General features: G+C 65.7%; 2 protein-coding genes across 2 annotated transcripts; both read right to left on the bottom strand.

The window, feature by feature from the left end:
* Positions 1 to 184: 184 nt before the first annotated feature.
* PSPN (persephin) lies at positions 185 to 4,743 on the bottom strand. Its single transcript, XM_075917183.2, has 2 exons — positions 2,373 to 4,743; positions 185 to 1,236 (listed from the first exon to the last, which is right to left on the bottom strand). Exons 1-2 carry the CDS (start codon positions 2,518 to 2,520, stop codon positions 791 to 793), a joined length of 594 nt encoding a protein of 197 aa, XP_075773298.2. The 5' UTR covers positions 2,521 to 4,743; the 3' UTR covers positions 185 to 790.
* A 4,572-nt stretch (positions 4,744 to 9,315) lies between these two features.
* Positions 9,316 to 21,017, bottom strand: GTF2F1 (general transcription factor IIF subunit 1). The gene is made up of 14 exons (XM_089774789.1): positions 20,877 to 21,017; positions 20,380 to 20,437; positions 19,803 to 19,849; positions 19,148 to 19,220; positions 18,468 to 18,661; positions 17,818 to 17,988; positions 17,268 to 17,446; positions 16,837 to 16,981; positions 16,542 to 16,606; positions 16,101 to 16,220; positions 15,423 to 15,496; positions 10,644 to 10,782; positions 10,352 to 10,478; positions 9,316 to 9,903 (listed from the first exon to the last, which is right to left on the bottom strand). The coding sequence occupies exons 2-14, from the start codon at positions 20,389 to 20,391 to the stop codon at positions 9,699 to 9,701; spliced, it is 1,551 nt and encodes a 516-aa protein (XP_089630915.1). The 5' UTR covers positions 20,392 to 20,437; positions 20,877 to 21,017; the 3' UTR covers positions 9,316 to 9,698.
* Between the last annotated feature and the right edge of the window lie 232 nt (positions 21,018 to 21,249).

Genomic DNA, 21,249 nt, shown 5'->3' with positions numbered 1-21,249 from the left:
GTTAACCCAAGTAGCCTCTGAAGGCCAGCCACGAGCCGGGCCCCATTGTGGTACACCGAAGGGATGCCCCATGCTAGCTGAGAGGAAGAAATCCCTCCCCATGTGTCTCACAAAACAGCCACGGGCCTTTCGATCACTTTCACGGCTTTTATTAGTGTGAAACCACCACGTACATTTCAGCTGCTCCCAAGACATGCCTGCAAACAAGCAAACAAAATCCCTGACTCTCTACTAGCAGAAAGAGGCAAATAAATTAAAAAGGGACTCGAACAAGCCAGGTAGGGAGGCTGCGGGAATGAGATCCCTGCCCTCTGTGGAAGAAACCAAATAAATAAATAACTTAGGAATCCATAAATATCTCACGTTATCGTCCAGCTCTCCCCGGCAGCGGCGTGGAGGTGAGCCAGGCACCCCTCCTCCAGGCCGGACCTCCGGCTCAGCTCGTCAAAGATAGTTAGGTGCCTAACTCCCATTGGCGTCAATGGAAGTGAGGAGCCTAAATACCTGTGACGTTTCAGGCCTTAGCAAACAAGCTTGCGTCTCAGCGATGCATAGAAACAGGCGGGGGTTGGCCTGGCCGTGGCTTTGTTTTATCCCCGGTAGTGGTGTTAGCAGGTCCCTTCTCCCACCCCTCGAGGGAGCCCTTCCAGGGGCATAGGTCGAGGCCCCCATCTTGTGGGGTGGCGTCTGGTCTTCTCTCAGGCTACAGGTTGAAGGTGCGGGAGGAAGAAACACTGGCTGCTTTAACTTAGAGCTATGCCCCCCCCACTGGCGCTCCCCCCCAGCGGCGTCAGCCGACGCAGGAGCAGGCAGAAGCCGAGAGCTTCTCCACCTCGTGCCACTGGTGGCTGTTGTCCAGGAAGGCCACGTCCTCGTAGTGCGTGGGCCGGCAGCAGGGGTCTCCCACCATCTTCTCCTCGCCCCAGGCCGGGATCTCGCTCTTCTGCAGCAGCAAGGAGAGCGTCAGGTCGTGGTTGGTGCGGGCCCGGGGGCAGGTCCCACTGCAGTACTTGAACAGGATGGTCTCCTCCGAGTCGTAGCCCAGGCCCAGGTCCTTGACACGCAGCAGCAGGCTCCGCAGCCGGCACGCCTGCTCCTCCGGCTGCTCCCACAGGCGGCTGCTGGCCAGCGGCCTCCGTTTCTGGCGGCTCTTGGCCGGCCCGGGGGAGGCAAAGGGCAGCAGGTTTTGAGAGTCGGCCGGGAGCTGCGGGGAAGGTGCCTTTGGCAGGTGCGTCTCTGAAAGAGAGAGAGACGGAGCTCACGCCACGCGGAGGGGTGCGGAGCGGCCCTGGAATCCCATGTTCCACAGCACGGCGGAGGCCCCCTTGAGCCGTGGGAAGGAGGCAGCCCCTTGGGCTCTGTCTGGGCCTACTGTGATCAGGCAGAGAGGGGAGAATCCCAGGTGCTGCTATTCATTACAGCCCCAGTGTTAAGTCCTGGGCGCGCTCAGCCTTGCAGGGAGCTAGGGAGAGTGGCAGCAGGGACGGAGTTAGGGGAAGGCTCCTGGGGACGGCCCTCGCCGACTAGCCCCCGGGGAGAGGTGCCGAGCAGGAGGCAGGGAGACCTCGGCAGCCGGCGGTGGGGCTAGAGAAGCTGGCGGAGGCACCGTCAATGGGACCTTTTCAGATTGAGAATCGAGGCTGGGTTTTCTGACTGTCCAGGTGGAAGTGAATCAGACCCTGGGGGAGCCCCGCTGGCGGGTCGGAGCGCGGGGGCTGCTGGGTGTAGGTCAGAGGAGACGAGGGGGAGCCAGGATCTGGGGTACCCCTGATGCTAGCTCAATGTGCCCCCTGTGCCGGAGTCTCCCATTCTCTTGCCTGTTGGTCCCAGCCCATGGGTGTCTCATCTCATCCACACACCCCCTCCCCCCGTGTTCTTTCACACCCATGGGTGCTAATGGCCGGCCGCTCTGCTGCATCTGATCAGAGCAAAAGCCCTTCCTGTTTGGCCCGTTGACCCGGCCAGACCCAGTGCCGGGCGCTGTGGGGACGGCGTCCTGACCCCTGCCGGTGTTGCTCGCTCAAGCCCTGAAGCATGAGGATTATGGACTTTGCCAGCTCCCTGAGTGGCGCCATTGATAGCGAGCTCAGGGAGACCCACGGTCAATTCACGGCTCCACCACCGATGCCCTGGGTGGCCTTAGCCTCCCCTGCCTCAGTTTCCTCCTGTGTGCAAAGGGGGTCATAGCGCTGGCCTGCCTGCCAGAGGGCTGGGGAGGGGCGGGGGGTGCTGGAGAAATGCCGTCACGGGACTCCAGAGCTTGGGGCTGGTTTGCCCCTAACCCCGGAATGGCTGAGGTGGGGGAGATAACTACAGGCCAAGCGCCTGGCCCTGCCCAGCCCGGGTGGGAATAGAGCAGAAGCGTGGCCTACCTAGGCGCGCCCAGCGCAGGCCCCTGCGGCTGGTACCTGGCTCTTGCTCTTCCATCACCGCGGGCCTCCTGCTTTCCACTGCCTGGGAGACAGCGGGTCTGACCAGGAGGATGAGCGAGACGCCGCAGAGGAGCCGGGATGAGTCCATCCTTCCCGGGTTGGCTTCTGACAGGAAGGTGGCTGGTCTCTAATTTATATCCTCTTTGGGACGGCCCGGGGGCTTGGCAGGACAGGCGTTAACTGTGTGTGTCCCTGGACGCTCCATGCTGGGCCAAACGGGGCTGGAGAGCCGCGTTCCCGTGGAGTGTCTGGCACTGGTGTCTTGATCCCTGCCTGCCTCTTGCAGTCAGGGGAGCGTCTTTGGCCCCGGCCGTTAGAACCCTTGCGAGCTGGGCTGCCGGGCAAGGACCCGCGAAGCAGCCGAGAATTGCACCCCAAGACGGCAGATGGGGCCCACCCAGTCACCCCGCCCCCAGGCCGTGTGACCGAAAGCGACGTTGGATTGGAGGGGCTGGGGTGCAGTTAAGTCCTTATCCTCCCCTCCCCGTCGGAAAGGGTTAACGGAAAATCTTGGGGGAAAAAAACATCCCAGGATACTTGAATGGAAATTCCTGGACTTGATTACACCCAGATCTGCTGTGCAAATACCTTTGGAGGGAGGGGGGGTGGCGGGGGGATTGTACATAAATTATAGGGTCCTGGCAGGGGTGGGTTAGGGTAACACTGAGCCATCTGGTAACATTGCTACTCGAGCGCGAGTGCGGGGCCAGCCGGGCTGCCCAGGCCTCTGTCTGTCTGGCGAGACAGCCGGAAAGGGGGACTCCTGGCCCTGACGGAGGGGATGGAGCTGGGATTTACTGGGCTGCGGATCAGGCAGGTTTCCCTCTCCATGCTTGCGAGGCGGCAAGTTCCAGTGTCTCCCTTTCCCACAACGCACTCGGGTCACTCGCCACAGACAGCCCTCCGGAGGCAGCAAGTGGCATTCGAACGTATCAGACCAAAGGCCCGTCTAGCCCAGAGTCCAGTCTTCCGGCAGCGGCCAAGGCCAGGCGCCCTGGGGGAGTGAACAGACCAGGGGATCATCACGAGATCCTTCCCCCGTCGCCCATTCCCACCGTCCCTGCCCAGCCTGGCCAATAGCCACTGATGGACCTCACCTCCGTGGATTTATCCAGCTTTCGTGAACTCTGTTAAAAGTCCTGGTCTTCACAACATCCTCTGGCAAGGAGTTCCGCAGGTTGACTGTGCGTTGTGTGAAGAAACACTCCCTTTGGTTTGTTTTAAGCCTGTTACCTGTTCACTTCATCCAGTGGCCCCTAGTTCTTATGGGAACGAGCGGATAGATTTTCCTTATTCACTTCTCCACATCTGTCATGAGTTTATAGACCTCTGTCATATCTTCCCTTAGTCTCCTCTTTTCTAAGCTGAAAAGTCCCAGGCTACATCACCACTGCCCTCTCTTGTGCAAGAAAATATGCAAATGAGGCAAAGGTGAATATCGCTGTGCCTCATTTGCATATTTAATGAGCTGCCATTTTTGCGCAAGGGGCTTTTGCGCGAAAAGGAGCTGTCTACACTGCTCCTTTTTCCGCAAGAGCCATTCTTCCTGGAAAAAATCGGCAGAATGGCTCTTGCGCAAGGGGGGGGTTTGCGCCAAATGGTGGCTCATTAAGTATGCAAATGAGGTGCAGCGATATTCACTGCTTTGCCTCATTTCCATAGTTTCTTGCACAAGAGAGGGCAGTGTAGACGTCGCCTCAGTCTTTGTCATCGCTCGTCATACGGGACCGTTCCAAACCCCTCCTCATTGTTGCCCTTTTCTGAACCGTTTCCAACGCCCAGCGATCTTTTCGGAGGGGAGGCGACCACGTCTGTGCGCTGGATTCCAGCCGTGGGCGGCCCATGGATTTGTAGAGCGGCAATAAGAGATTCTCCAGCCCTGTCCTAGTGATTCCTGACGTCCCGGTCGCTCTGTCGGCCACGGCCCACGGGGGGGACGTTTTCAGAGAACTCCACAATCTCGCTCTGAGCGGCACCCGCTAAATCAGAGCCCTTCGTTCTGTAGGCAGAGCGGGCGTCTGGCTGCCAGTGGGCATCGCTCGGCGATCCGCTGCCATCGCCTTCCCTTCGGCCTCCCCGAGCCAGACTCCCCCTCTCCCTGGGTCAGGGCAGACCCTGGAGCAGCCCCCAACCCCAGTGCTAGCTGGAGGAGAGGAAGAGCTGGGTAGAGGTCCCGCCTGTGCATCCAAGCCCCCTGGGCCCTAGGAGCGGGGTGGTGCCCATTTAGCTCTCCAGCATGGGGGGCCGGGAGCAGAAGGGGCCCGTTCTTCGGGCCCGCTCACAGTTTGGCCTCCGCTCCCAAGCTAGCAGAGGGCTGTCCTGGGCGGCTTGGCGCGGTCTGGCCCAAAGCTGGAGGCACAGCAGGACGGGGGGGGGGGGGGGGGGGGCTGAAACCTGCCGCTCTGGAGCCAGCGACGCCAGCTGCACACGGCACAGGAAAGGGCTGTCCCTTCGGCCTCCGCCAGACCAGGTCACCCACCCAGAGCTGTGCGCCTTGGGAGGAGCCCTGGCCCTGGCCCACTTGAGGCATCTTCCGTCGCTTGGCCTCAGGGAGCGAGGGCTAGGGAGCTCCTCAGCTTCCTGCCCCCACCCCCCAGCATGGCTCCCCGTGCCCCCAGTGCCACGTCCAACCCGTCCTGCCTCGGCCTCCACTTCCTTTGCCAGCCTCTGCCCCAGGCGTGGCCCTCGAGCCGCTTGGAGGCCTGCTGCAGAGCTGACCTAGCACTGGGCTTAGCAAGGGGTGCAGGTTAGGTTTCTACCGCTCAGGGCAGGTGGGCTCTGGCGGGGGGGCTGCGGGATGCCTGCCGCTGCAGGAACAGGTGGTCAGACACCTGGCGGCTCCGGGGGCTGGACTCCTCGAGGTCCCTTCTCGCCCCGTTCCGAGGATTCTTGGTGCTGCCATTGCGCCCGGAGAGCTGGCTGGGTCCCTCGCCCAGCTCCGGGGTGGAGCACGGCGGTGGGGAGCTGCAGGGGGCGGGGCGGGGTGGAACCAGGCGCTGGGATTTTGGCCAGACACCAAGGCCGCAGAAAGGTTCCGGAGCCGTTACTGAGCACGGGGGCTCAGCAGTGAATGTTTCCTACGGCAGCAGCCCCCCCACCCCCCTCTCTGAAGCACCCCAGGGCCGGCGCTGGCTCAGGCCCATGCTGGGTGCAGCTGCCACTTCCTAGGTAAACCCAAGGTTCCTATCACCAGTCCCCCTTAACTAGCAGCCACGGTCACCGCTGCAGGTCCTAGGTGACACTTGGCCGTCTCCCCCCTCCAGTCCCGGCTGGAGTATGCGTAGATCTGCCACTGAGCCCTGGAAGCAGGTGGTCCATGGGGCGGCCAGGGAGCCGGGCCTCCGGGAATCTCCCATCCTGCCACCGCTCCGGGACAGGTAGGACCCCCGGGATGGCGCTCAGCTGCTTCCACTTGTGCTGGCGTTCCGGGAATGTGGAGGGAAAGGCCAGCGGAGGAGGAGGAATTTGGAGGCGGGGGAAGAGCAGCCGTCTGGTTCCTGGCTTAGTGTGGCCGCGGATGGAACGTCTCCCTGCGCCGGGCCGAGCTGGGGGGATCACAGGCCGCGGCACAGTCCCGGGGATAAATCAGCCCCGGCGCTGACAGAAGAGGGCTCGGCGCCGTCTGGGCCTGGGGCCGGGCGAGCACATTCCTTCCACTCCTCCCTCCATGCACCGTGCCAGTGGCGAGCGAGGGCTTGGGGCGCTTAACGCTGGACACCTGGGCTCTAGTCCTGGCTCCAGGAGGCAGTGGGGGCTAGTGGTTGGAGCAGGGGGGCAGCTGGCTGCCTGGATTCTCTTCAGCACCAAAGAGACTTGGGGGCCAGCGGTTCCTAGTCCTCACCCTCCCTCCTCCTCAGCCCTTCCCAGGTCACTGGTTTTCAGCACCTGGCCTTCCCCCCGGAAGCTCCGAGCTCTGCCCCCCTGCCGAATGGTGGTGTCCCCCAACCCAGCGCTAGGGGGCCATTAAAGCCCTGAAAAGCAGGACCGGGGCTGGGTCAGGTAGGGAAGAAGGAAGCTGTGCGAGGTGGGGCAGACGTAGACTTGCCCTCTGGGCTGAATGCCATAGGACACAACTCCCAAAGCTGTGGAACTCACTGCAACTAGCTGGAGGCATGATGGCAGGCCTCGCCTCGGACACCCCGCACGCAGCGCTCAGCCCTTCCCACTGGCCCAAAGGTATTTAGGCGCCCAACTCCCATCCGTCTGAACCTCGCCTCGGACACCCCGCACGCAGCGCTCAGCCCTTCCCACTGGCCCAAAGGTATTTAGGTGCCCAACTCCCATCCGTCTGAACCTCGCCTCGGACACCCCGCACGCAGCGCTCAGCCCTTCCCACTGGCCCAAAGGTATTTAGGTGCCCAACTCCCATCCGTCTGAACCTCACCTCGGACACCCCGCACGCAGCGCTCAGCCCTTCCCACTGGCCCAAAGGTATTTAGGTGCCCAACTCCCATCCGGCTGAACCTCGCATCCACTGTAACGGGCGGGGCTGTAGCAGATGCGAGGGCTGGGACCCAAATCCTGTCGTCGTGGGAACGTGGGACACAGCTTGATAGCTCAGAGCAGGGACAGCATGTCCCAGAGCGAGTCAGTAGCACCCCCCTCCCTGCCTCCGGGCAGCCAAGGGCCACGCGGGGCCACAGCTCCAACAGTATTTAGGCCCCTGCTTGTGGAAGTTAGGCACCAAAATACCCTGCGTCCTGCCTTGGCTAGCCAGGGACCAGCTGCAGAGGCAGCCAGACAGCCCAGCGCAGGGCTCTGGGCACCGAGCGAGCGCCGCTGGAGGCCGGCTCAGGTGCGTCCCAGCTGGTTATTTTTAGCAGGGAGACCTGAAGGGCCAGACACCGCCCCCCCAGCCAGCCGGGCTAATGAGCAGCATGTGGGGAAAGGCGAGAGCAATGCAAGGAATGCCAGGGGCCGGGCCAAGGGCTGCCGGACTCACCGGGATAAATCAAGGCTGGGCTTTCCTTAGGCTGCTGCAGAGGCACAGCAGGGCCGGGAGCCAGCTGCAGCAAGGAGGGTGCTGGCTGCATGTGCTCAGGTGGAGGGCAGCACCGGGGGCTGGGCTAAGAGCAGCACAGCGTTGGATAGAGGGAAACTGAGGCACCAAAGGCAGGGAAGGGGCTTAGTTGCTCAGCACCAGCATGGCAGAGCCAGGGCTGGGAGCCTGTTCTCTAGTCCGACCCCCCCACACTAACCCAGGGCTACTCCACTTCGGGAGCCCCGGGGCCACAAGGATCCAGCACACGCCAGGGGCCGCAAATATATATGCAAATAGCTTCTTTCCCACAATGCCCCGGCACCTCCTCCCGGGGGGGGGGGGGGGGGGGTAAAACACTGACAGCCCCTGCACCCGTCTGTCCAGCCAGCCAGCCCATGTCTTCCAGTGCCTGGGAGCGACACCGCTGGGGAGCGTGTTCCCAGGGGAGGCCACCTTGAGCCCCACGTAAACCCAAACCGCCCCACGGGCCCTGGGCTGAGCAATCCTGCTCTAACCACTCAGCGTCACCGCCCCAGGAGCCAGACTCTTTCCCACCCCATCCCCACCAGGTTCAGGCCCTGTCCCGTCATGGCTGGGGAGGGCCACGTTCCATGGTCATCGGGGCAGCCTGCACCATTGGCCCGACCTCCAGCAGGTGCTGCCCGCAGCAGGACCCAGGCAGCAGCTGGCTTAGGCCCAAGCCCCCTGGGGGAGGCTGGGCCCCCCCAGCCCCTGCCCAGCTGGGAGCTCCCATAAGCTGCAGCCTCCCTGGGCCCCCACTGCTCCCTGGGACCAGCCTTCAGAGCAGGGCAGGGCAGGGGCAGGGGGCTGCCCCACAGTCCAGTCCCGGGGCCAGTTCTGTGGGCCCGATTCTCCTGCTCCGGCAGGCACAGCCCCCCAAGCCACCTTCCGTGAGCAGCACCCCCTGGGGTCACACAGCTGAGCCCCAGGCCAGGCGCAGCCAATCCCTCAGCCTGGGGCTCAGCTGGCCTGACCCGCCTCCCCCGGACCCCCCCTTCGGGCCATGTCGGGGGGTGGGGGGGGCTTTTGGAGCAGAGGAAAAACAAACAGCAGCGAGGCCAGGCTGGGGATTTTCCTTTCCTGGGACCATAAATCAAGGCCGGTGGCTCAGACTTTTCCATGTCAGCTCAGCTCTTAAGCCGTTGGAAAAACGGCCCCGGGCTGCGCGGGGCAGCGGGCGCGCTGGGCCGGGGAGCACCTGGCAGAAGTGATGCCGACGGAGCAGCTGCTGCCTCGGGGCGGGTTTGTCCAACTCCTGCAGGGCAGGGCGCAGGGGGGACGGGCTGGCCCAGAGAGCAAGCCCCTAACCTGGCTGCTGTGCTTTGGGGGGGGGGGGGGGGGGGGGGGGGGGGGGAGGGGAACAGCAGGGGCTGGGCCGGGCAGCCTGGCTCAGTGGTGAGGGTCAGCCAGGGAGGAGGCCGCCGTGGGTGGGTGGGTGGGGGACACTCCGTGCAGCCCCAGGGACCGTGCGCAGGGCCTGGCCGGCCAGGGCGAGGGCTCAGCCCGGGTCGGATGAAGTCACCCTGGGCCTGGATTCCACACTCGGCTTCACCATAAAAGGGGGGATGCTGGGCCAGGCCAGTGCCCACGCGGCCCCAGCCCGGGGACGGGGAGCCACAGGAATGCTCGCCCGCACCGCACAGCAGGGCTGGGGAATTAAGGCCGGCATCTCAGGCATCCCACGGAGCAGCCACTTTGGGGCCGGGGGGACGGACAGCCGGCTGCACCCAGCCCCCCTCCCCCGCGGGCGGGCTGAGCCACAGAGGGTCTGCTCCTGGCAGGACATCCCATGCCAGGGAACCGGGAAGGGGGGGCTCAAGCCGCTGGCAGCAGGAGGCAGCCCCCTGCAGTGCCCGTGGCAAGCAATGGTCCAGCCCAGCGCCACAGAGACAGCCCTGTTTATTGTAACAGAGGCGGGACCCGCTGCCGGGCCGACCTCGGGAGAAACAGACAACCCAGGCAGGGGTACCGCCAAACGGGGGCACGGGCACCGCCAGGACTCAGCGCCAAGGGCGGCCTGGGGGGCAGGGAGCAACGGCAAAGCCAGGAGCCGAGGGGCTGGCCCAAGCCAGGTGTGGGGACAGCAGGGACACGGCCCAGCCTGCCTCGGGCACACGCGCAGGCGGGGGGGGGTCCCTAAGGGAGCAGGACCCCATGGGCCAGGTCTCCCCCCCGCCAGGCCCTTACAGCAGGAAGGGAAGCGGGATGACCTTTGCCCTCTGGGCCGGGCGGGGTGGGGGTGTGGCCTGCCCAGGCCCCGCCCCTCACTCCTTGAGGAAGAAGTGCATCTTCTCATTGATCATCTTGCGCTCGGGGTTGAGGCGCTTGAGGATCTGGGCCAGGACGTTCACCGTCTGCTCGCTGCTCAGCCCCGTCTTCTTGGTCTGGAACTTCTTCAGCAGGTCCTTGGTGGTCATGGGCTTGCGGGTCAGGTAGCGCCGCACGGCCTCCTCCGTCAGCTGCACGTCCCTGTGGGGGGCGGGGCGACTCCGTGGGACCCCGTGTGCTGCGCCCCCGCCCCCAAGGCTTTTCCTTGGGCCTGTCCAGAGACTCCGGGTCCCCTCCCCTCCAGTCCCACCCAGGGATTGGCCCCGCCCACCCCCCCAGGGATTGGCCCAGACCCCACAGGCAGCAAAGCCCCGCCCACCCCCCCAGGGATTGGCCCAGACCCCACAGGCAGCAAAGCCCCGCCCACCCCCCAGGGATTGGCCCAGACCCCACAGGCAGCAAAGCCCCGCCCACCCCCCCAGGGATTGGCCCAGACCCCACAGGCAGCAAAGCCCCGCCCACCCCCCAGGGATTGGCCCAGACCCCACAGGCAGCAAAGCCCCGCCCACCCCCAGGGATTGGCCCAGACCCTACAGGCAGCAAAGCACCGCCCACCCCCCAGGGACTGGCCCCGCCCCCGGTCACTCACCCGCTGCTGGGGGTGGACTTGCCCGACTGTGGCTGGGGGGTGGATTTGCCCGACGCTGTCTGGGGTCCCGAGTCCAATTTCAGCCTCTTGGCTGCCGGGAGGTCACCGGATCCCGCCTGCCGCTTCCCTACGCGGAGACAGAGCAGGTCAGCGCCCCGCCCAGATGGCGCCCCCTGCTGGCGCGGTCGGGAGCCGGGCCGCAGGGGGCCCCTCCCGGCGTCCGGGACAGGTCCAGAGGCTGGTTCAGAAGCCCCAGCCCCGAGTCCGACGCCTGCGGCCCCCCGGCTCTCACCTTGCTCCAGCTTGCTGGCTGCGGCGCGCAGCGTGGAGGAGGTGCTGCCCGCGTCCACGGTGGGCGTCCCTGGGCGGCTGTTCCCTCGGGAGCTGCTGGCCGAGCCCTTCCGCTCCTTCTTGGGAGGGGTTTTCCTCTTCTAGGTGTGGGGGGAAGAGGAGCCGGTGTTGGCCATCGAACTGGGACGCCCCCGTGCACTCCCCCAGAGCCAAGCTAGGGCACGGAGGGGGCCGTGCAGAGGAACAACCAGGCACCCCCCCTTGGGCACTCAATGGCCCGGAGGCAAGGGGAGGGGACTCCCAGCTCCAAACCGAGGGGAGGACTCTCTCTGTGGCGGGCAGGGCAGCAAGGTCACTGCCCGTCCCGGAAGCAGCCAGAAGCTCAAGGCTGAGTGGTGGGTCTTAGCGACAGGCAGCCTGTCCCGCAGCGGCCCCCTCCGCTCCCTGGGAAGGGACTTCCGCCCGCCTCCTCCCACCCCCCCCCATAGCCTGGACTGGGGGGCTTGGGATCCCTGCTCAGGCCTCCAGCAAGGCGGGGAGCCCCATCCCCCCAGGGGCTGGGCTGAGAACCCCTCCAGCTGGGGAGAGGTCACTCACCCTGAGCAGTGACTGGGGTTCTGCGCGAGGCGCGTCCCTGCGGGTGAGCTGCGTCCCTGCGCCCAGGATCAGAGGCTTCCGGCAGCAGCCCCCCTGCTCCCCCGTCTCCGCCGTGGGCGCTGGCTGCTCAAGCGCCGAGGCCGCGGCCGAGCTCCGAAGCCGAGGGGAGGCAGTGGAGCGCCCACAGGGACACCCGTGTCGAAGAACCACAGTGACTGCGCCGCGCAAGCTGGGTCCCTGCGGGTGCTGCGCTGGAGGTGGTGGGAGAGCGGCGCCCCGCGCTGGGCGGCTGGGGCCTCGGCGGCGGATTGGTTAGCGCCAATCAGTCCCAGTGAGCGGCTGCGGGGAGCCTGGCACCGTGGAGGGGCGTGCAACACCCCGGCTGCTGCTTCGCAAGCGTCCGGGCGGCTCGGCGACAGCAGAGGGGCGGGCGTTCGGGTGCAGAGCGCCTCGAGGCGGGCAGACGTGCAGACGGAAACCCCTTGTGAGCGTCTCTGGTTGGATGCGGCTGATCTCCGGGCTGTCTGAGCCTAGCCGTGGGGGGACTTTGAAAGGGCCAGTCCTGTCAAGGCGTCCAGCGCGTGGCCCGTGGCTTTGTGTTCAAGCTCCGTGCCGTGTAGGGAACAGGAAGGTAACCAACAGGCCGATGCGGGGCAACGCAGAGGGGTTTTCGGAAGTAACTCTGGAGGAGGTCTCAACCTAACCAACTTGGAATAACTCAGGAGCCGACGGGTGTCAGAAAGGCTGTCTTCAGTGAGAACCGTGTGAACAAGCAGGCTGTCAGGCTGAAAGGAGTCCGGCTCGGACCTGGCGGAGCAGTTCTCTTCTCTTCAGGGTAGACATGGCGGGTTCCAAGCCGGGCTGAGCGGATGCGGAGTGGCAGGAACTGGGTGGCGGCGAGGTGCACCGGTTCAAGGGAGGACAGCCTGGCAGGTTTAGTTCCACGAGGCGGGCCGGGCTCGGGGGCAAGGGAGAGGGCCTTGCGGAAGGCGGCTTGGCCGCAGCCTGTCTGGGATCTCTGCCCCTTGCGCAGGGGAGCTTGGTGCTGTGAGAGGCTGAGTGGCACCGGCGCAGAACGTTAACTGTCCAGAGCCACCCGTGGGGCCTGGCACGTTTACAACACGGCGGTCGCTGCCTGCAGACTGGCTCGTACCGTGGAGATCCGACGGGCAGGGTGGCACATCCGTGCTGGCCCGAAGCATTTGGCCTCCACGGCGGCGGGGTGGGACCCTGGACAGAGAGCTGGCAACATCCATGACAACGGCCGAGTTTGGTTGAAGGCGCAGTGGTGAGAAAAGGCCCCTAGTGACTGCGTAGCCAGGACAGGATCGCCTCGGGGGCAGGGGGCTTTGTGAAAGCAACTGTCCAGCTACAGGACTCCAGTTGGTGGAGGTGCCCCCCACCACAAGGAGCTCGGAGACCCACCCCCCAGTGCCACAGAGGCTGAGAGGGAACGGGAAAGACTCGTTCCGGGCTCGGATCCCTGCCGGCACGTCCGAGGAACCTCCTGGCCGACGGGCAGGTGGTGACGTGCAAGCAGGAGCCAGGGAGGTCAAGCGCCCAGAGCAACCCCCGGGTCCAGGGACCATCCTGATTAAGTGTTGCTTGACGCACTTGTTGAGCGTTCTCGCGTCTAGACTGGGTCTCCATCGGCTGCTCTTTCGGGGACAGGAGGGAACTGGACGGAGTCTCCGTTGTTCGTTTCCAACACCCGCTTGTCCAAGGCGGCACTGGGTAGAACGAGTCAGGCGGTCGCTAAATGGCAGATGTTCTCTGGCGGACCCGGGGGAGGCGTCTCGGAGCCTCGACCACACGTTCAAGTTTGCTGCTGTGAGGTGGGTGAGGACACGACTGTGCTGGGGGCGGTTACATCTGGGAGGCCTCTGTCGCGTCCGAGTCAGAGTGTTGCTCGGGGGGGACGGACGAAGAGGCGCGAGATCTTGGCCTAGCCCGGTACCTGCTCTGCCGTCTCCTGCGCGGTGGCGTGACGACGCCCAGTGCTCTCAGTGTTGCTCTCCCATCCCGGAGGTAGTGGAAATAGTCGTCAGTCTGGTTGGAGAACAAGTTGGAGCCTTCGAAGGGAAAATCCTCCACCTTGGCTTGTATGTACTTGGGGAGTCCCGACGGACGCAGCCACGCCACGCGCCGTACGACCACCGCTGTCGCTACGGAGCGGGCAGCCGTGTCTGCCGCATCAAGGGACGCTTGCAGCGCCGTCCGGGCCAGCAGCTGGCCCTCCGACACGAGGGCCTGGAATAGTTTCCTGCTCTCCTCCGGGATGTACTGAACAAAGTCGTTCAGTTTCGAGTAATTGGTGTGATCGTACCGGGACAGGAGCGCCTCGTAATTGGCGATTCGAAACTGGAGCGCTGCTGCGGAGTATGCTCTGCGGCCAAACAAATCCAGTCTCTTCCAGTCTCTGTCGGACGGGCTGGTCAGACGCAGCCTCTCCCTCTCGTCCACCGCAAAGACCACCATGGAATTCGGGGTGGGCGAAGAAGATAAAAAGCCCGTGTCCTTGGAGGGGGCCAGATAATACTTGTCAGCCCTCTTGCAGGTGGGGGCGACGGTGGCCGGCGTTTGCCAGAGTGCTTTCGCTGGCTCCAAGAGGGCCTCGTGGACGGGCAGCCCCGTCTTGGTGCGCGCGAAAGGCAGCAGTATGTCCACGACTGAGCGCCGCGACCGGCTGGGCCCCTCCACCGGGAGCTTGAGTGACTCGGCTATCCGCCTGAACAGCCCCTGGCGCTGCTGGAACTCGTCAGCCGGCGGCGGGGGAGGCGCGACCGTTTTGGCCGCGGGACCACCGGGTGCAGGGGCAGCTTCCTGCTTGAGCCTTTCCTCCTCCTCCTCGTGGGGAGGCTGAGGTGCCGGGAACGAGGGGGGGCACGGTTGCTCCCTCTGGCTATTGCGTGGCCTGGGAAACTGTTGCCCATAGATGGCCCATGGATCCCAGCAGAGCCAGGGTGGGGCCATGCAGGGGTGTCCGTACCAGGGTGGCGGGTCACCTCTGGGCTCCGGGTACCTCCGGAGGGCAGACAACTCAGGTTGTGCTGCACCCTGAGGCAAAGGGCGGCTGCAAGGAGGCCCCGAATCAGCATCCACCTCATCTTGGCTGGAGAAACAGGAGGCGGCCCTGGGTGGGGACGGCGAACGGGCAGGTTTGCCGCAGTGCTCCTAGCGCCGAGCCGGGGAGACTCGGGCGTCTCAGAGACCGATGGGTCGTTTGGGAATCCGGACGCCTGTGGCGTCTTCGGTGCCGAGGAAGGCGGGTGTGTCGCTGGCGGGGTGGACGGTCTTGTCGGCTCCGGGGGGGTGGTGCGTTCTGCCGCATGCCCAGCAGGAGGTGTTGAAGTGCCCAGTGCGGGGGGGCTGGTTGGGGTGCTCGCTTTGGGCTCCCTCTTGCCTCTCTCGTCGGACGGTGCCGTCTCGTCCAGCCTGGCTCTCTTGGGACCCTGGGGGGAGGCTGCGATGCCGGAGGCCCCGGGGGTGTCGTAGGTGCTCAGTCTTGTGCCGGGCTTCGCGGGAGGCTGCTTTCTTTTCCGCGGCTCCGCAGGGGGCAGGCGGGGGGTGCGCTTTGCAGCGTCGCTGCGCGAGGGAGCCGTCGATTTCCTCTTCGTAGCCTGCCGGGGGAGGGGAGCGGCTGCTGCAGATGGTGGCCGTTGTCCAGGGCTGGTCCCGGGACCAGGGGCTGAGGCTGGCTGCAGCAAGCGTGTCTCCCTTTGGGGTTTTAGCGTCAGGTCGCCGGCTTTCCTAGCGCGGGCCTGAAGGGTAAGGCAGCATGAGCTCGTTGGGGGCACACGTGCCTCTCCCAAGCACCGGAGGGACCCGTCGCTGGCGGCCTCCTGGCGGATCTGGGCAGAACCTCCCGAGAGGAATCGACCGGGGGGTGGAGGGGACGGGACGTGTTGCTTTAACAACCGAAAAGGGGCAAGAGGCCTGGCAGGGGCCAAGCTCCGGAACAGCCACTTGCAGACGCGCCCGGAGGGCTCTGCTGGGGACCCTGCGCAGGCCGGGGCGGCTGGACCGCACGGGACAGGCACCGCTGGCCGAAGCCCACCCACCTCGGCGCAGGGACACGCACACACCGCAAGCGGAGCACCCACAGGGACGCTGCGCGAGAGGGGCTAAGGGGTGAGACCCTGCCGAGGCCCCGAGCCCCCCCCAAGGACGCGGGTCGGGTTACCGCCATGAAGAGGGCCGAGGACGCTTCGCTGTCGATGTCGCTCTCCTCGGACGTCTCCGACTCCTCGCTGCTGTCTGCAAGATGGGAGGGGTGTGGGCGGGGTCAGAGCAAGCCCCTCCCCTCTCCACCGCCTGTCAATCTCCAGCCACTCAAGGATGCTTGAGGTCAGAGCTCTCTCTGGCCTCCCAGAGCCCCTGGCTCCAGCCACCCCAGGGCTCTTCGCCCAGCATGCTCGGGCCAGAGGGAGCCTACTTCTAGGCCAGCCACAGCTCTGAACCCAAGTCTTGGGCTGTGAGGCGGGGGAGGCGGCCCAGCCACAGCGCCCCCCGCCCCAAGGGACAAGCCCCATCCGAGGGGCCAGCTGGCACAGCATCACCGGGGGAGCGCAGTCCCGCCCGCCCCCTTGTGCCCCCCATCGCTGCCCAGGAGACACCGGCGCCCTCTCGGCTAAGGGGGCAGCGTAGCATGTCCCCGGAAGCTCCCCAGCGCTGTCACAGCTGCTCCCCACAGACACCCCTGGGGGCCCAGCGCCAGCCCTGAGGGGATAGAGAGGGGCCCAGGGTCTGAGCAAGCCAGTAGCAGCTCGGAGTCCTAGTCCTGTCCCCTCAGCCACCCTGAGACCTCAGACCCCCCCCTCCCCCCCCGTGGTCCTGCCCCCTCCCTCCCAGGAACACTCACCCTTTTTCTTCTTCTTCTCCTGCGGGGTGGGGGCCTTCTTCTCCTCTTCCTCCTCCTCCTTCTCCTCGGCGGGCTTCTCCTCCTCGCTCTCCTCGCTGCTCTCGCTCGCCTCGTCGATCCCTGGGGCCAACGCATGGCGGGCTCAGGGGCAGCAAGGAGCCGTTTCCCATGGGCACGGCCTGCTCACGCCAGGCTCAAGGGATCGCAGCCCACAGAGCCACGGCAGCCGCTAGAGGTCCCGGGATTCGACGCCACGGAGCAGCAGCTCCCTCCTGCTGGGCGCTGCCCGCCCAAGGCCCTGCTCCCCTCCAGCTCAGCTGCGCGGTCCTGCCCCCAGACGCCCCGCAAGGCACCAGGCCAGTGCCAGCCAGTTCTCTGTTAACCCACCGGCGCTGCCATGGAACAAGGCCACGTCCCAGCTACCCCGCATCTGCCACCTACCTTTGGGGCCGTCCTCTTCCTTCGTCTCCTTGGGCTTCCCCACTGCCGCCTCCTCCTGCGAACTGCTGTAAGACACAAGGGAGACGCCCCCAGCCCGGGGAAGCCGGAGTGGATGGGGGGCAGCCGGGCACACAGGGCGCGGGGGCAGGGAGCAGGAAGGAGCCTGCCTCCGCCAAAAGCGAGTGTGCAAGGTGCAGCCGAGAGCTACGCTCCCGGGCCCGGCGGGGGAATGGCACGTGGGGAGGGGCGGAGAACCCCATCCCGGTGGGAGCAGCAGGCTAGGCCCCGCCCTTACCTGGACCCGTCCGACATGTAATCCACTTCCTGCCCCTCGAAGTCCCCGTCGTCGCTGTCCTCGAAGGCCTCGTCGTCCGAGCCCTTCTTCTTCTTCTTCTTCTTGCTCAGTGGCGCTTTCTTCTTGGGTTTGGCCGCTTTCTCCCCTGCAAAGCAGCATGGGAAACACCCCCAGGCGGCTCAGCGGGAGAGACAGCCCTGGCCCCGTGAGGGGGGAGGGGCAGAGAACAGGACTCCCGGGTTGCGTGGGGAGACTCCGGAGAGGCTGCAGGCTCTCTGAGGGGGGTGCCGAGCTGTGAAGGCCCAGGGGTGGCCTGGGCCCGGAGCTATGGGGCTCACGACAAGCCTAGGCAGTAACCAGCTTCCCCCCCAGCCAGGGCACTGGGCCACCTCTGCCATGCCCCGGCGAGGCGCGCGAAAGGGGCCCCTCACCGTCGGCGTCGCTCAGCTCGCTCTCGTCCGAGCTCATCTCCAGGTCGTCCTCCAGGTCGTGAATCTTCAGCTCGCTGCTCTTCTTCTTGGTCGTCTTCTCCTTCTCCTCCTCCTCGTCGCCCTGGTCCTTCAGCCGCCGCTGCTGCATGATGCTGAAGTGGTTCAGCACCTTGTTCCGCCTGGCGGCGAGAGGGCAGGTGAGGACACCGGAGGCAGGACCCCTCCCAGGCCTGACTCCGCGGCAGGGGAGAGCCGGCATTGCCAGGGCGGTGGGGAGAGGGGACCCCCACAATCCGGAGCAGGGCTCCCTGGTACCGGGCTGCACGGGAGTGCCGGACCGCGAAAAGCCGGCGCTGAGCAACCTCGAGCAAAAGCTGGACCCCGCCCAGGCACCAGGCCGACCGCCTGGCGATGCGATGTGACGCCGCACAGGCCGTACCCACGCCCTGTGTCCCCAGCGCCAAGCCCTGCACAGATCCCGGGTTCTACTCCTTCCTTAGGGAGGGGAGAGTGGGGTCTAGTGGTTAGAGCCCTACGGGCCAGGACTCACCGCTCCCACTCCTCCTCCGCCTCCTCGGCCGTCAGGGTGCGGTGCTTGGCCACGGGGGTGAAGTTGTACCAGTTGCTGACCGGGAAGGCCTCGAAGGCGCCGTCGGGGCACTGGGTGAAGATGTAGTAGGAGGCGTTCTCGGTCACGCCCCCCTTCTTCACCCCTTTGAACCTGGGCACGGGGGGAAGGGAGAGCTGCACTCGGGGGGCACCAGGGCTCTGGCCCAATGGCTGGGAGGGGGTAGGCAGGTGGAAGCCAGGGCCCTGGGTTCTAGTCCCAGCTCTGGGAAGGGAGCAGAGACTAATAGTTAAAGCAGGGAGGCTGGGAAGGCGGCTCCACTCCTGGCTCGGAGGAAGCCCTGTCCAGTGGTTAGAGCAGGGACACAGTGACCTAGGATTCCTGGGTCCCCCTCTGACCCGTGGCTCTGCTCAGAGCCACGCCAGGCCCCGACCCTCCCTCGCCACAGGAAGGTGCCAGGTCGGTTGCACGTTGCCAGGAGAGACTAGCAACTCCCCCCGCCTGCCCGACAGCGGGGTGGCCAGTTCAGAGCGGACAACACGGCTGGGGCTCGCAGCGCAGCCAGCAGAGGCTCCTGTGTTGGGAGCCAGCGGTCAGGCACCGGCCCCTGGGGCCGACAGGTCCCCACTCACTTGCGCCCGGCTTTGCCGTTGACTTTGAGGAGCCAGGGCTGGTCCTCAGGCTTGAACTCCCGCAGGACGATGCCGTATTTCTTGCGGCGAGCCTCCTCGCGCAGCTTGCGGTTAAACTCGCTGCCCGCCCCCGACTCCGGCATCTCCTCCTCTTGGTAGATCTTCTTGTTGCTGAGGTCTCGCTCCATTTTCGCCTGCGAGAGGGAGCCAAGGGGAACGTGGGCTCCAAGCCACCCTGCACAGCAGCACACCGCTCAGCTCCCCGTGGTGAGCAACGGCCACGCGCTTCCAGCACGCAGCGACCCGGCCCAGCTCCCCCCAGCTCCGCGTGCTAAGAGCCCCCACAAACGCTGGGCTTCTGGGCTGAAACCGAGCCACCGCCTGGGACCCGCCACCAGGCCCCGAGACCAAGCCCTGCCCGTCTGCAGCAGCAGGGACGGATCAGTGCAGGAGGTGGGTGGGGAGAGAACCGGCTGCCCTGTAGGTCAGTGCATTACAGGGGGGTGCTCTCCCCAGTATTTCCAGCCAGCGTCACATGCACCGACAGCTACTGGCCCACCCGGAGCCCAGCACCCCACTGAGCCGCCAGGCACAGGATGCTCCAGCCCCCAAAGCGCCAGCAAGCAGCAAGCAGGCCACGTGCCAGGTGGGACTGGGGACAGGGCTAAGGCAGGGCCTACCTGGTGCCAGGTGGTGAAGTTGACCTTGTCGGCAGCGTTGAAGGCCATGATGTTGTACTTCTTGGGTGTGTTTCTGCAGCAAGAGGAGACACCTGAGCGGCCAGCGACATCGCCCCCGCTGCGAGGCGGCCACTATGCTGAGCACGCTCTAGCCATGCAGCAAACCACACACCCCGACTGTCAGCGTCCCTCAGCCCTGCCTGGCCCCAGTCCCTCTGCCGAAAGCACCCCAGAGCCCAGCGGCAGCCCGCGGTTGATATGACTCAGCAGGCAGCGTGGCTCTACTCCCAGCCCGGCCCTAGCGAGTGATCTTGGGCAAACCGCATTCCTACTCCGTGCCTCAGTTTCTCTTTCTTTGTCTATTGAAGCTGGGAGCTCTGTGAAGGTCTGGAGCAAAGGGCCCTGATCTCAGCCAGGGATGTACCGTAATATGCCTAATATACATGGCCTCCGGCATGCTGTTTAGATCAAACAAAACCAAGGCTGGGCCGCCAGGGAGACGAGCCGAGACCGACAACTCCACTGTCAGCGACCTGAGCGCCATTTGCCCCAGAAATGCAAGGGACCCCCCCGTCTCCGCTCTCCTGAGCCCGGGGCACCCTGCTTTACCCAGGAGAAAAGCTTCCAGCAAAGAGCCACATAAGCAGAGACTCACTTGGGTACTCGCACCACATACTCCGTGACCGACTGGCTGCTCGTGCTCTGGGGAGAGAGCAAAGACTGAGGTTTCATTTCAGAGGCATGCGCTGCTCGGAGGACTGGGAGGGAGCCTCCCTCCCTGATCACTGCTGGGGACCCCATGAAATTAAGATTAAACCCAAGTTTTACATGAAAAAAAAAAAAAAGAAGAAGAAGTAGTACGGTTCTCGTGTTAACCTGTGGAACTCACAACTGCTGGGGATTATGGAGACAATTCCCCAGAGCCAAAGATATTTAGGCTCCAAACCAACAGAGGCTTGCAGCCTAAAATGCCTTTGAGGAGCTGGACCAAAGTAGCTTGTACAGAACAGACCGGACAACGGTGGGGATGCGAGCTGGGGAGCAATTACCCAGGGCGCCTTGCCTCGTTAGCAGGGGTCAGGAGGGGTCTGCCCCGTAACAGGAGACTTAGGCAGGAGATGTGGGGTTAGGTCCTGAGGACAAGTCGCTCGGAGACGGACTAGCTGGGCGGGTCAGTCTAGGGCAGGGGCAGGGCCGCTTCCCAGAGCTGGGGGGCGCCACACAGAACTCACCAGCGAGGTCATGTCGGCAGAGGGGGCTGCCCGGGGCCTCCTGGGAGCCGGCAAGAGTCTGGGAGAGAAACAAAAAGCCAGTCGCCGGCGGTGAGCAGAGCGGGGCAGAGCCCGGAGCCGGAATGAGGGGCAGCGTTTTAAACCCCCCCCCCGCCCACCGCTCCCCCACCCCCGCCCCCCTCACCCCTCCCCCGCCCACCGCTCCCCTCCCCCCCGCCCCCCTCACCCCTCCCCCGCCCCCGCTCCCCCCCGCCCACCGCTCCCCCCGCCCCCCCTCCCCCCCGGCTCCCCTCACCCCCCGCCCACCGCCCATCCTCCCCTCACCCCCCGCCCCCACCTCACCCCCCCCCGCCCCCCCGCCCATCGCTCCCCTCACCCCCCCGCCCCCACCTCACCCTCCCCCGCCCCCCCCCCATCGCTCCCCTCACCCCCCCGCCCCCCCTCACCCTCCCCCGCCCACCGCCCCCCGCCCCCCGCCGACCCCGCCCCCCTCGTACCAAGGGAGCCCCGCGCCCCCGCCGGGCTTCGCTGCGAAGCTCCCGAGCCGATGGCACCGAGCGCCTAGTCACTGCGCATGACCGGAAGTTTCCACTTCGCGCCCCGGAAGTGGGCCTGCCTTGCGGGTTGCCATGGGAACCGCAACCTGCCGGCCCCTGCCCCGCCCCCAGGGGAAGGGAGGAGACTATCACCTCGGGGATGGGGGGCCGTGGCGGGGGGGGATGGGGCCCTGGCCCGGGGGGGGGGGGGGCCGTGGCGGGGGGGGCCGTGGGACCCTGGGGGGGGGGGGGGGGCCGTGGCGGGGGGGGGCTGTGGGGCCCTGGCCCGGGGGGGGGGGGGCCGTGGCGGGGGGGGGCTGGGGCCCTGGCCCGG

The sequence above is a fragment of the Pelodiscus sinensis genome, chromosome 31 (assembly GCF_052426305.1).
Source record: "Pelodiscus sinensis isolate ZL-2025 chromosome 31, ASM5242630v1, whole genome shotgun sequence".
NCBI classification, from domain to species: Eukaryota; Metazoa; Chordata; order Testudines; family Trionychidae; genus Pelodiscus; species Pelodiscus sinensis.
The sequence above is the reverse complement of the archived record's forward strand: the minus strand, read 5'-3'. Positions and strand labels throughout refer to the sequence as shown.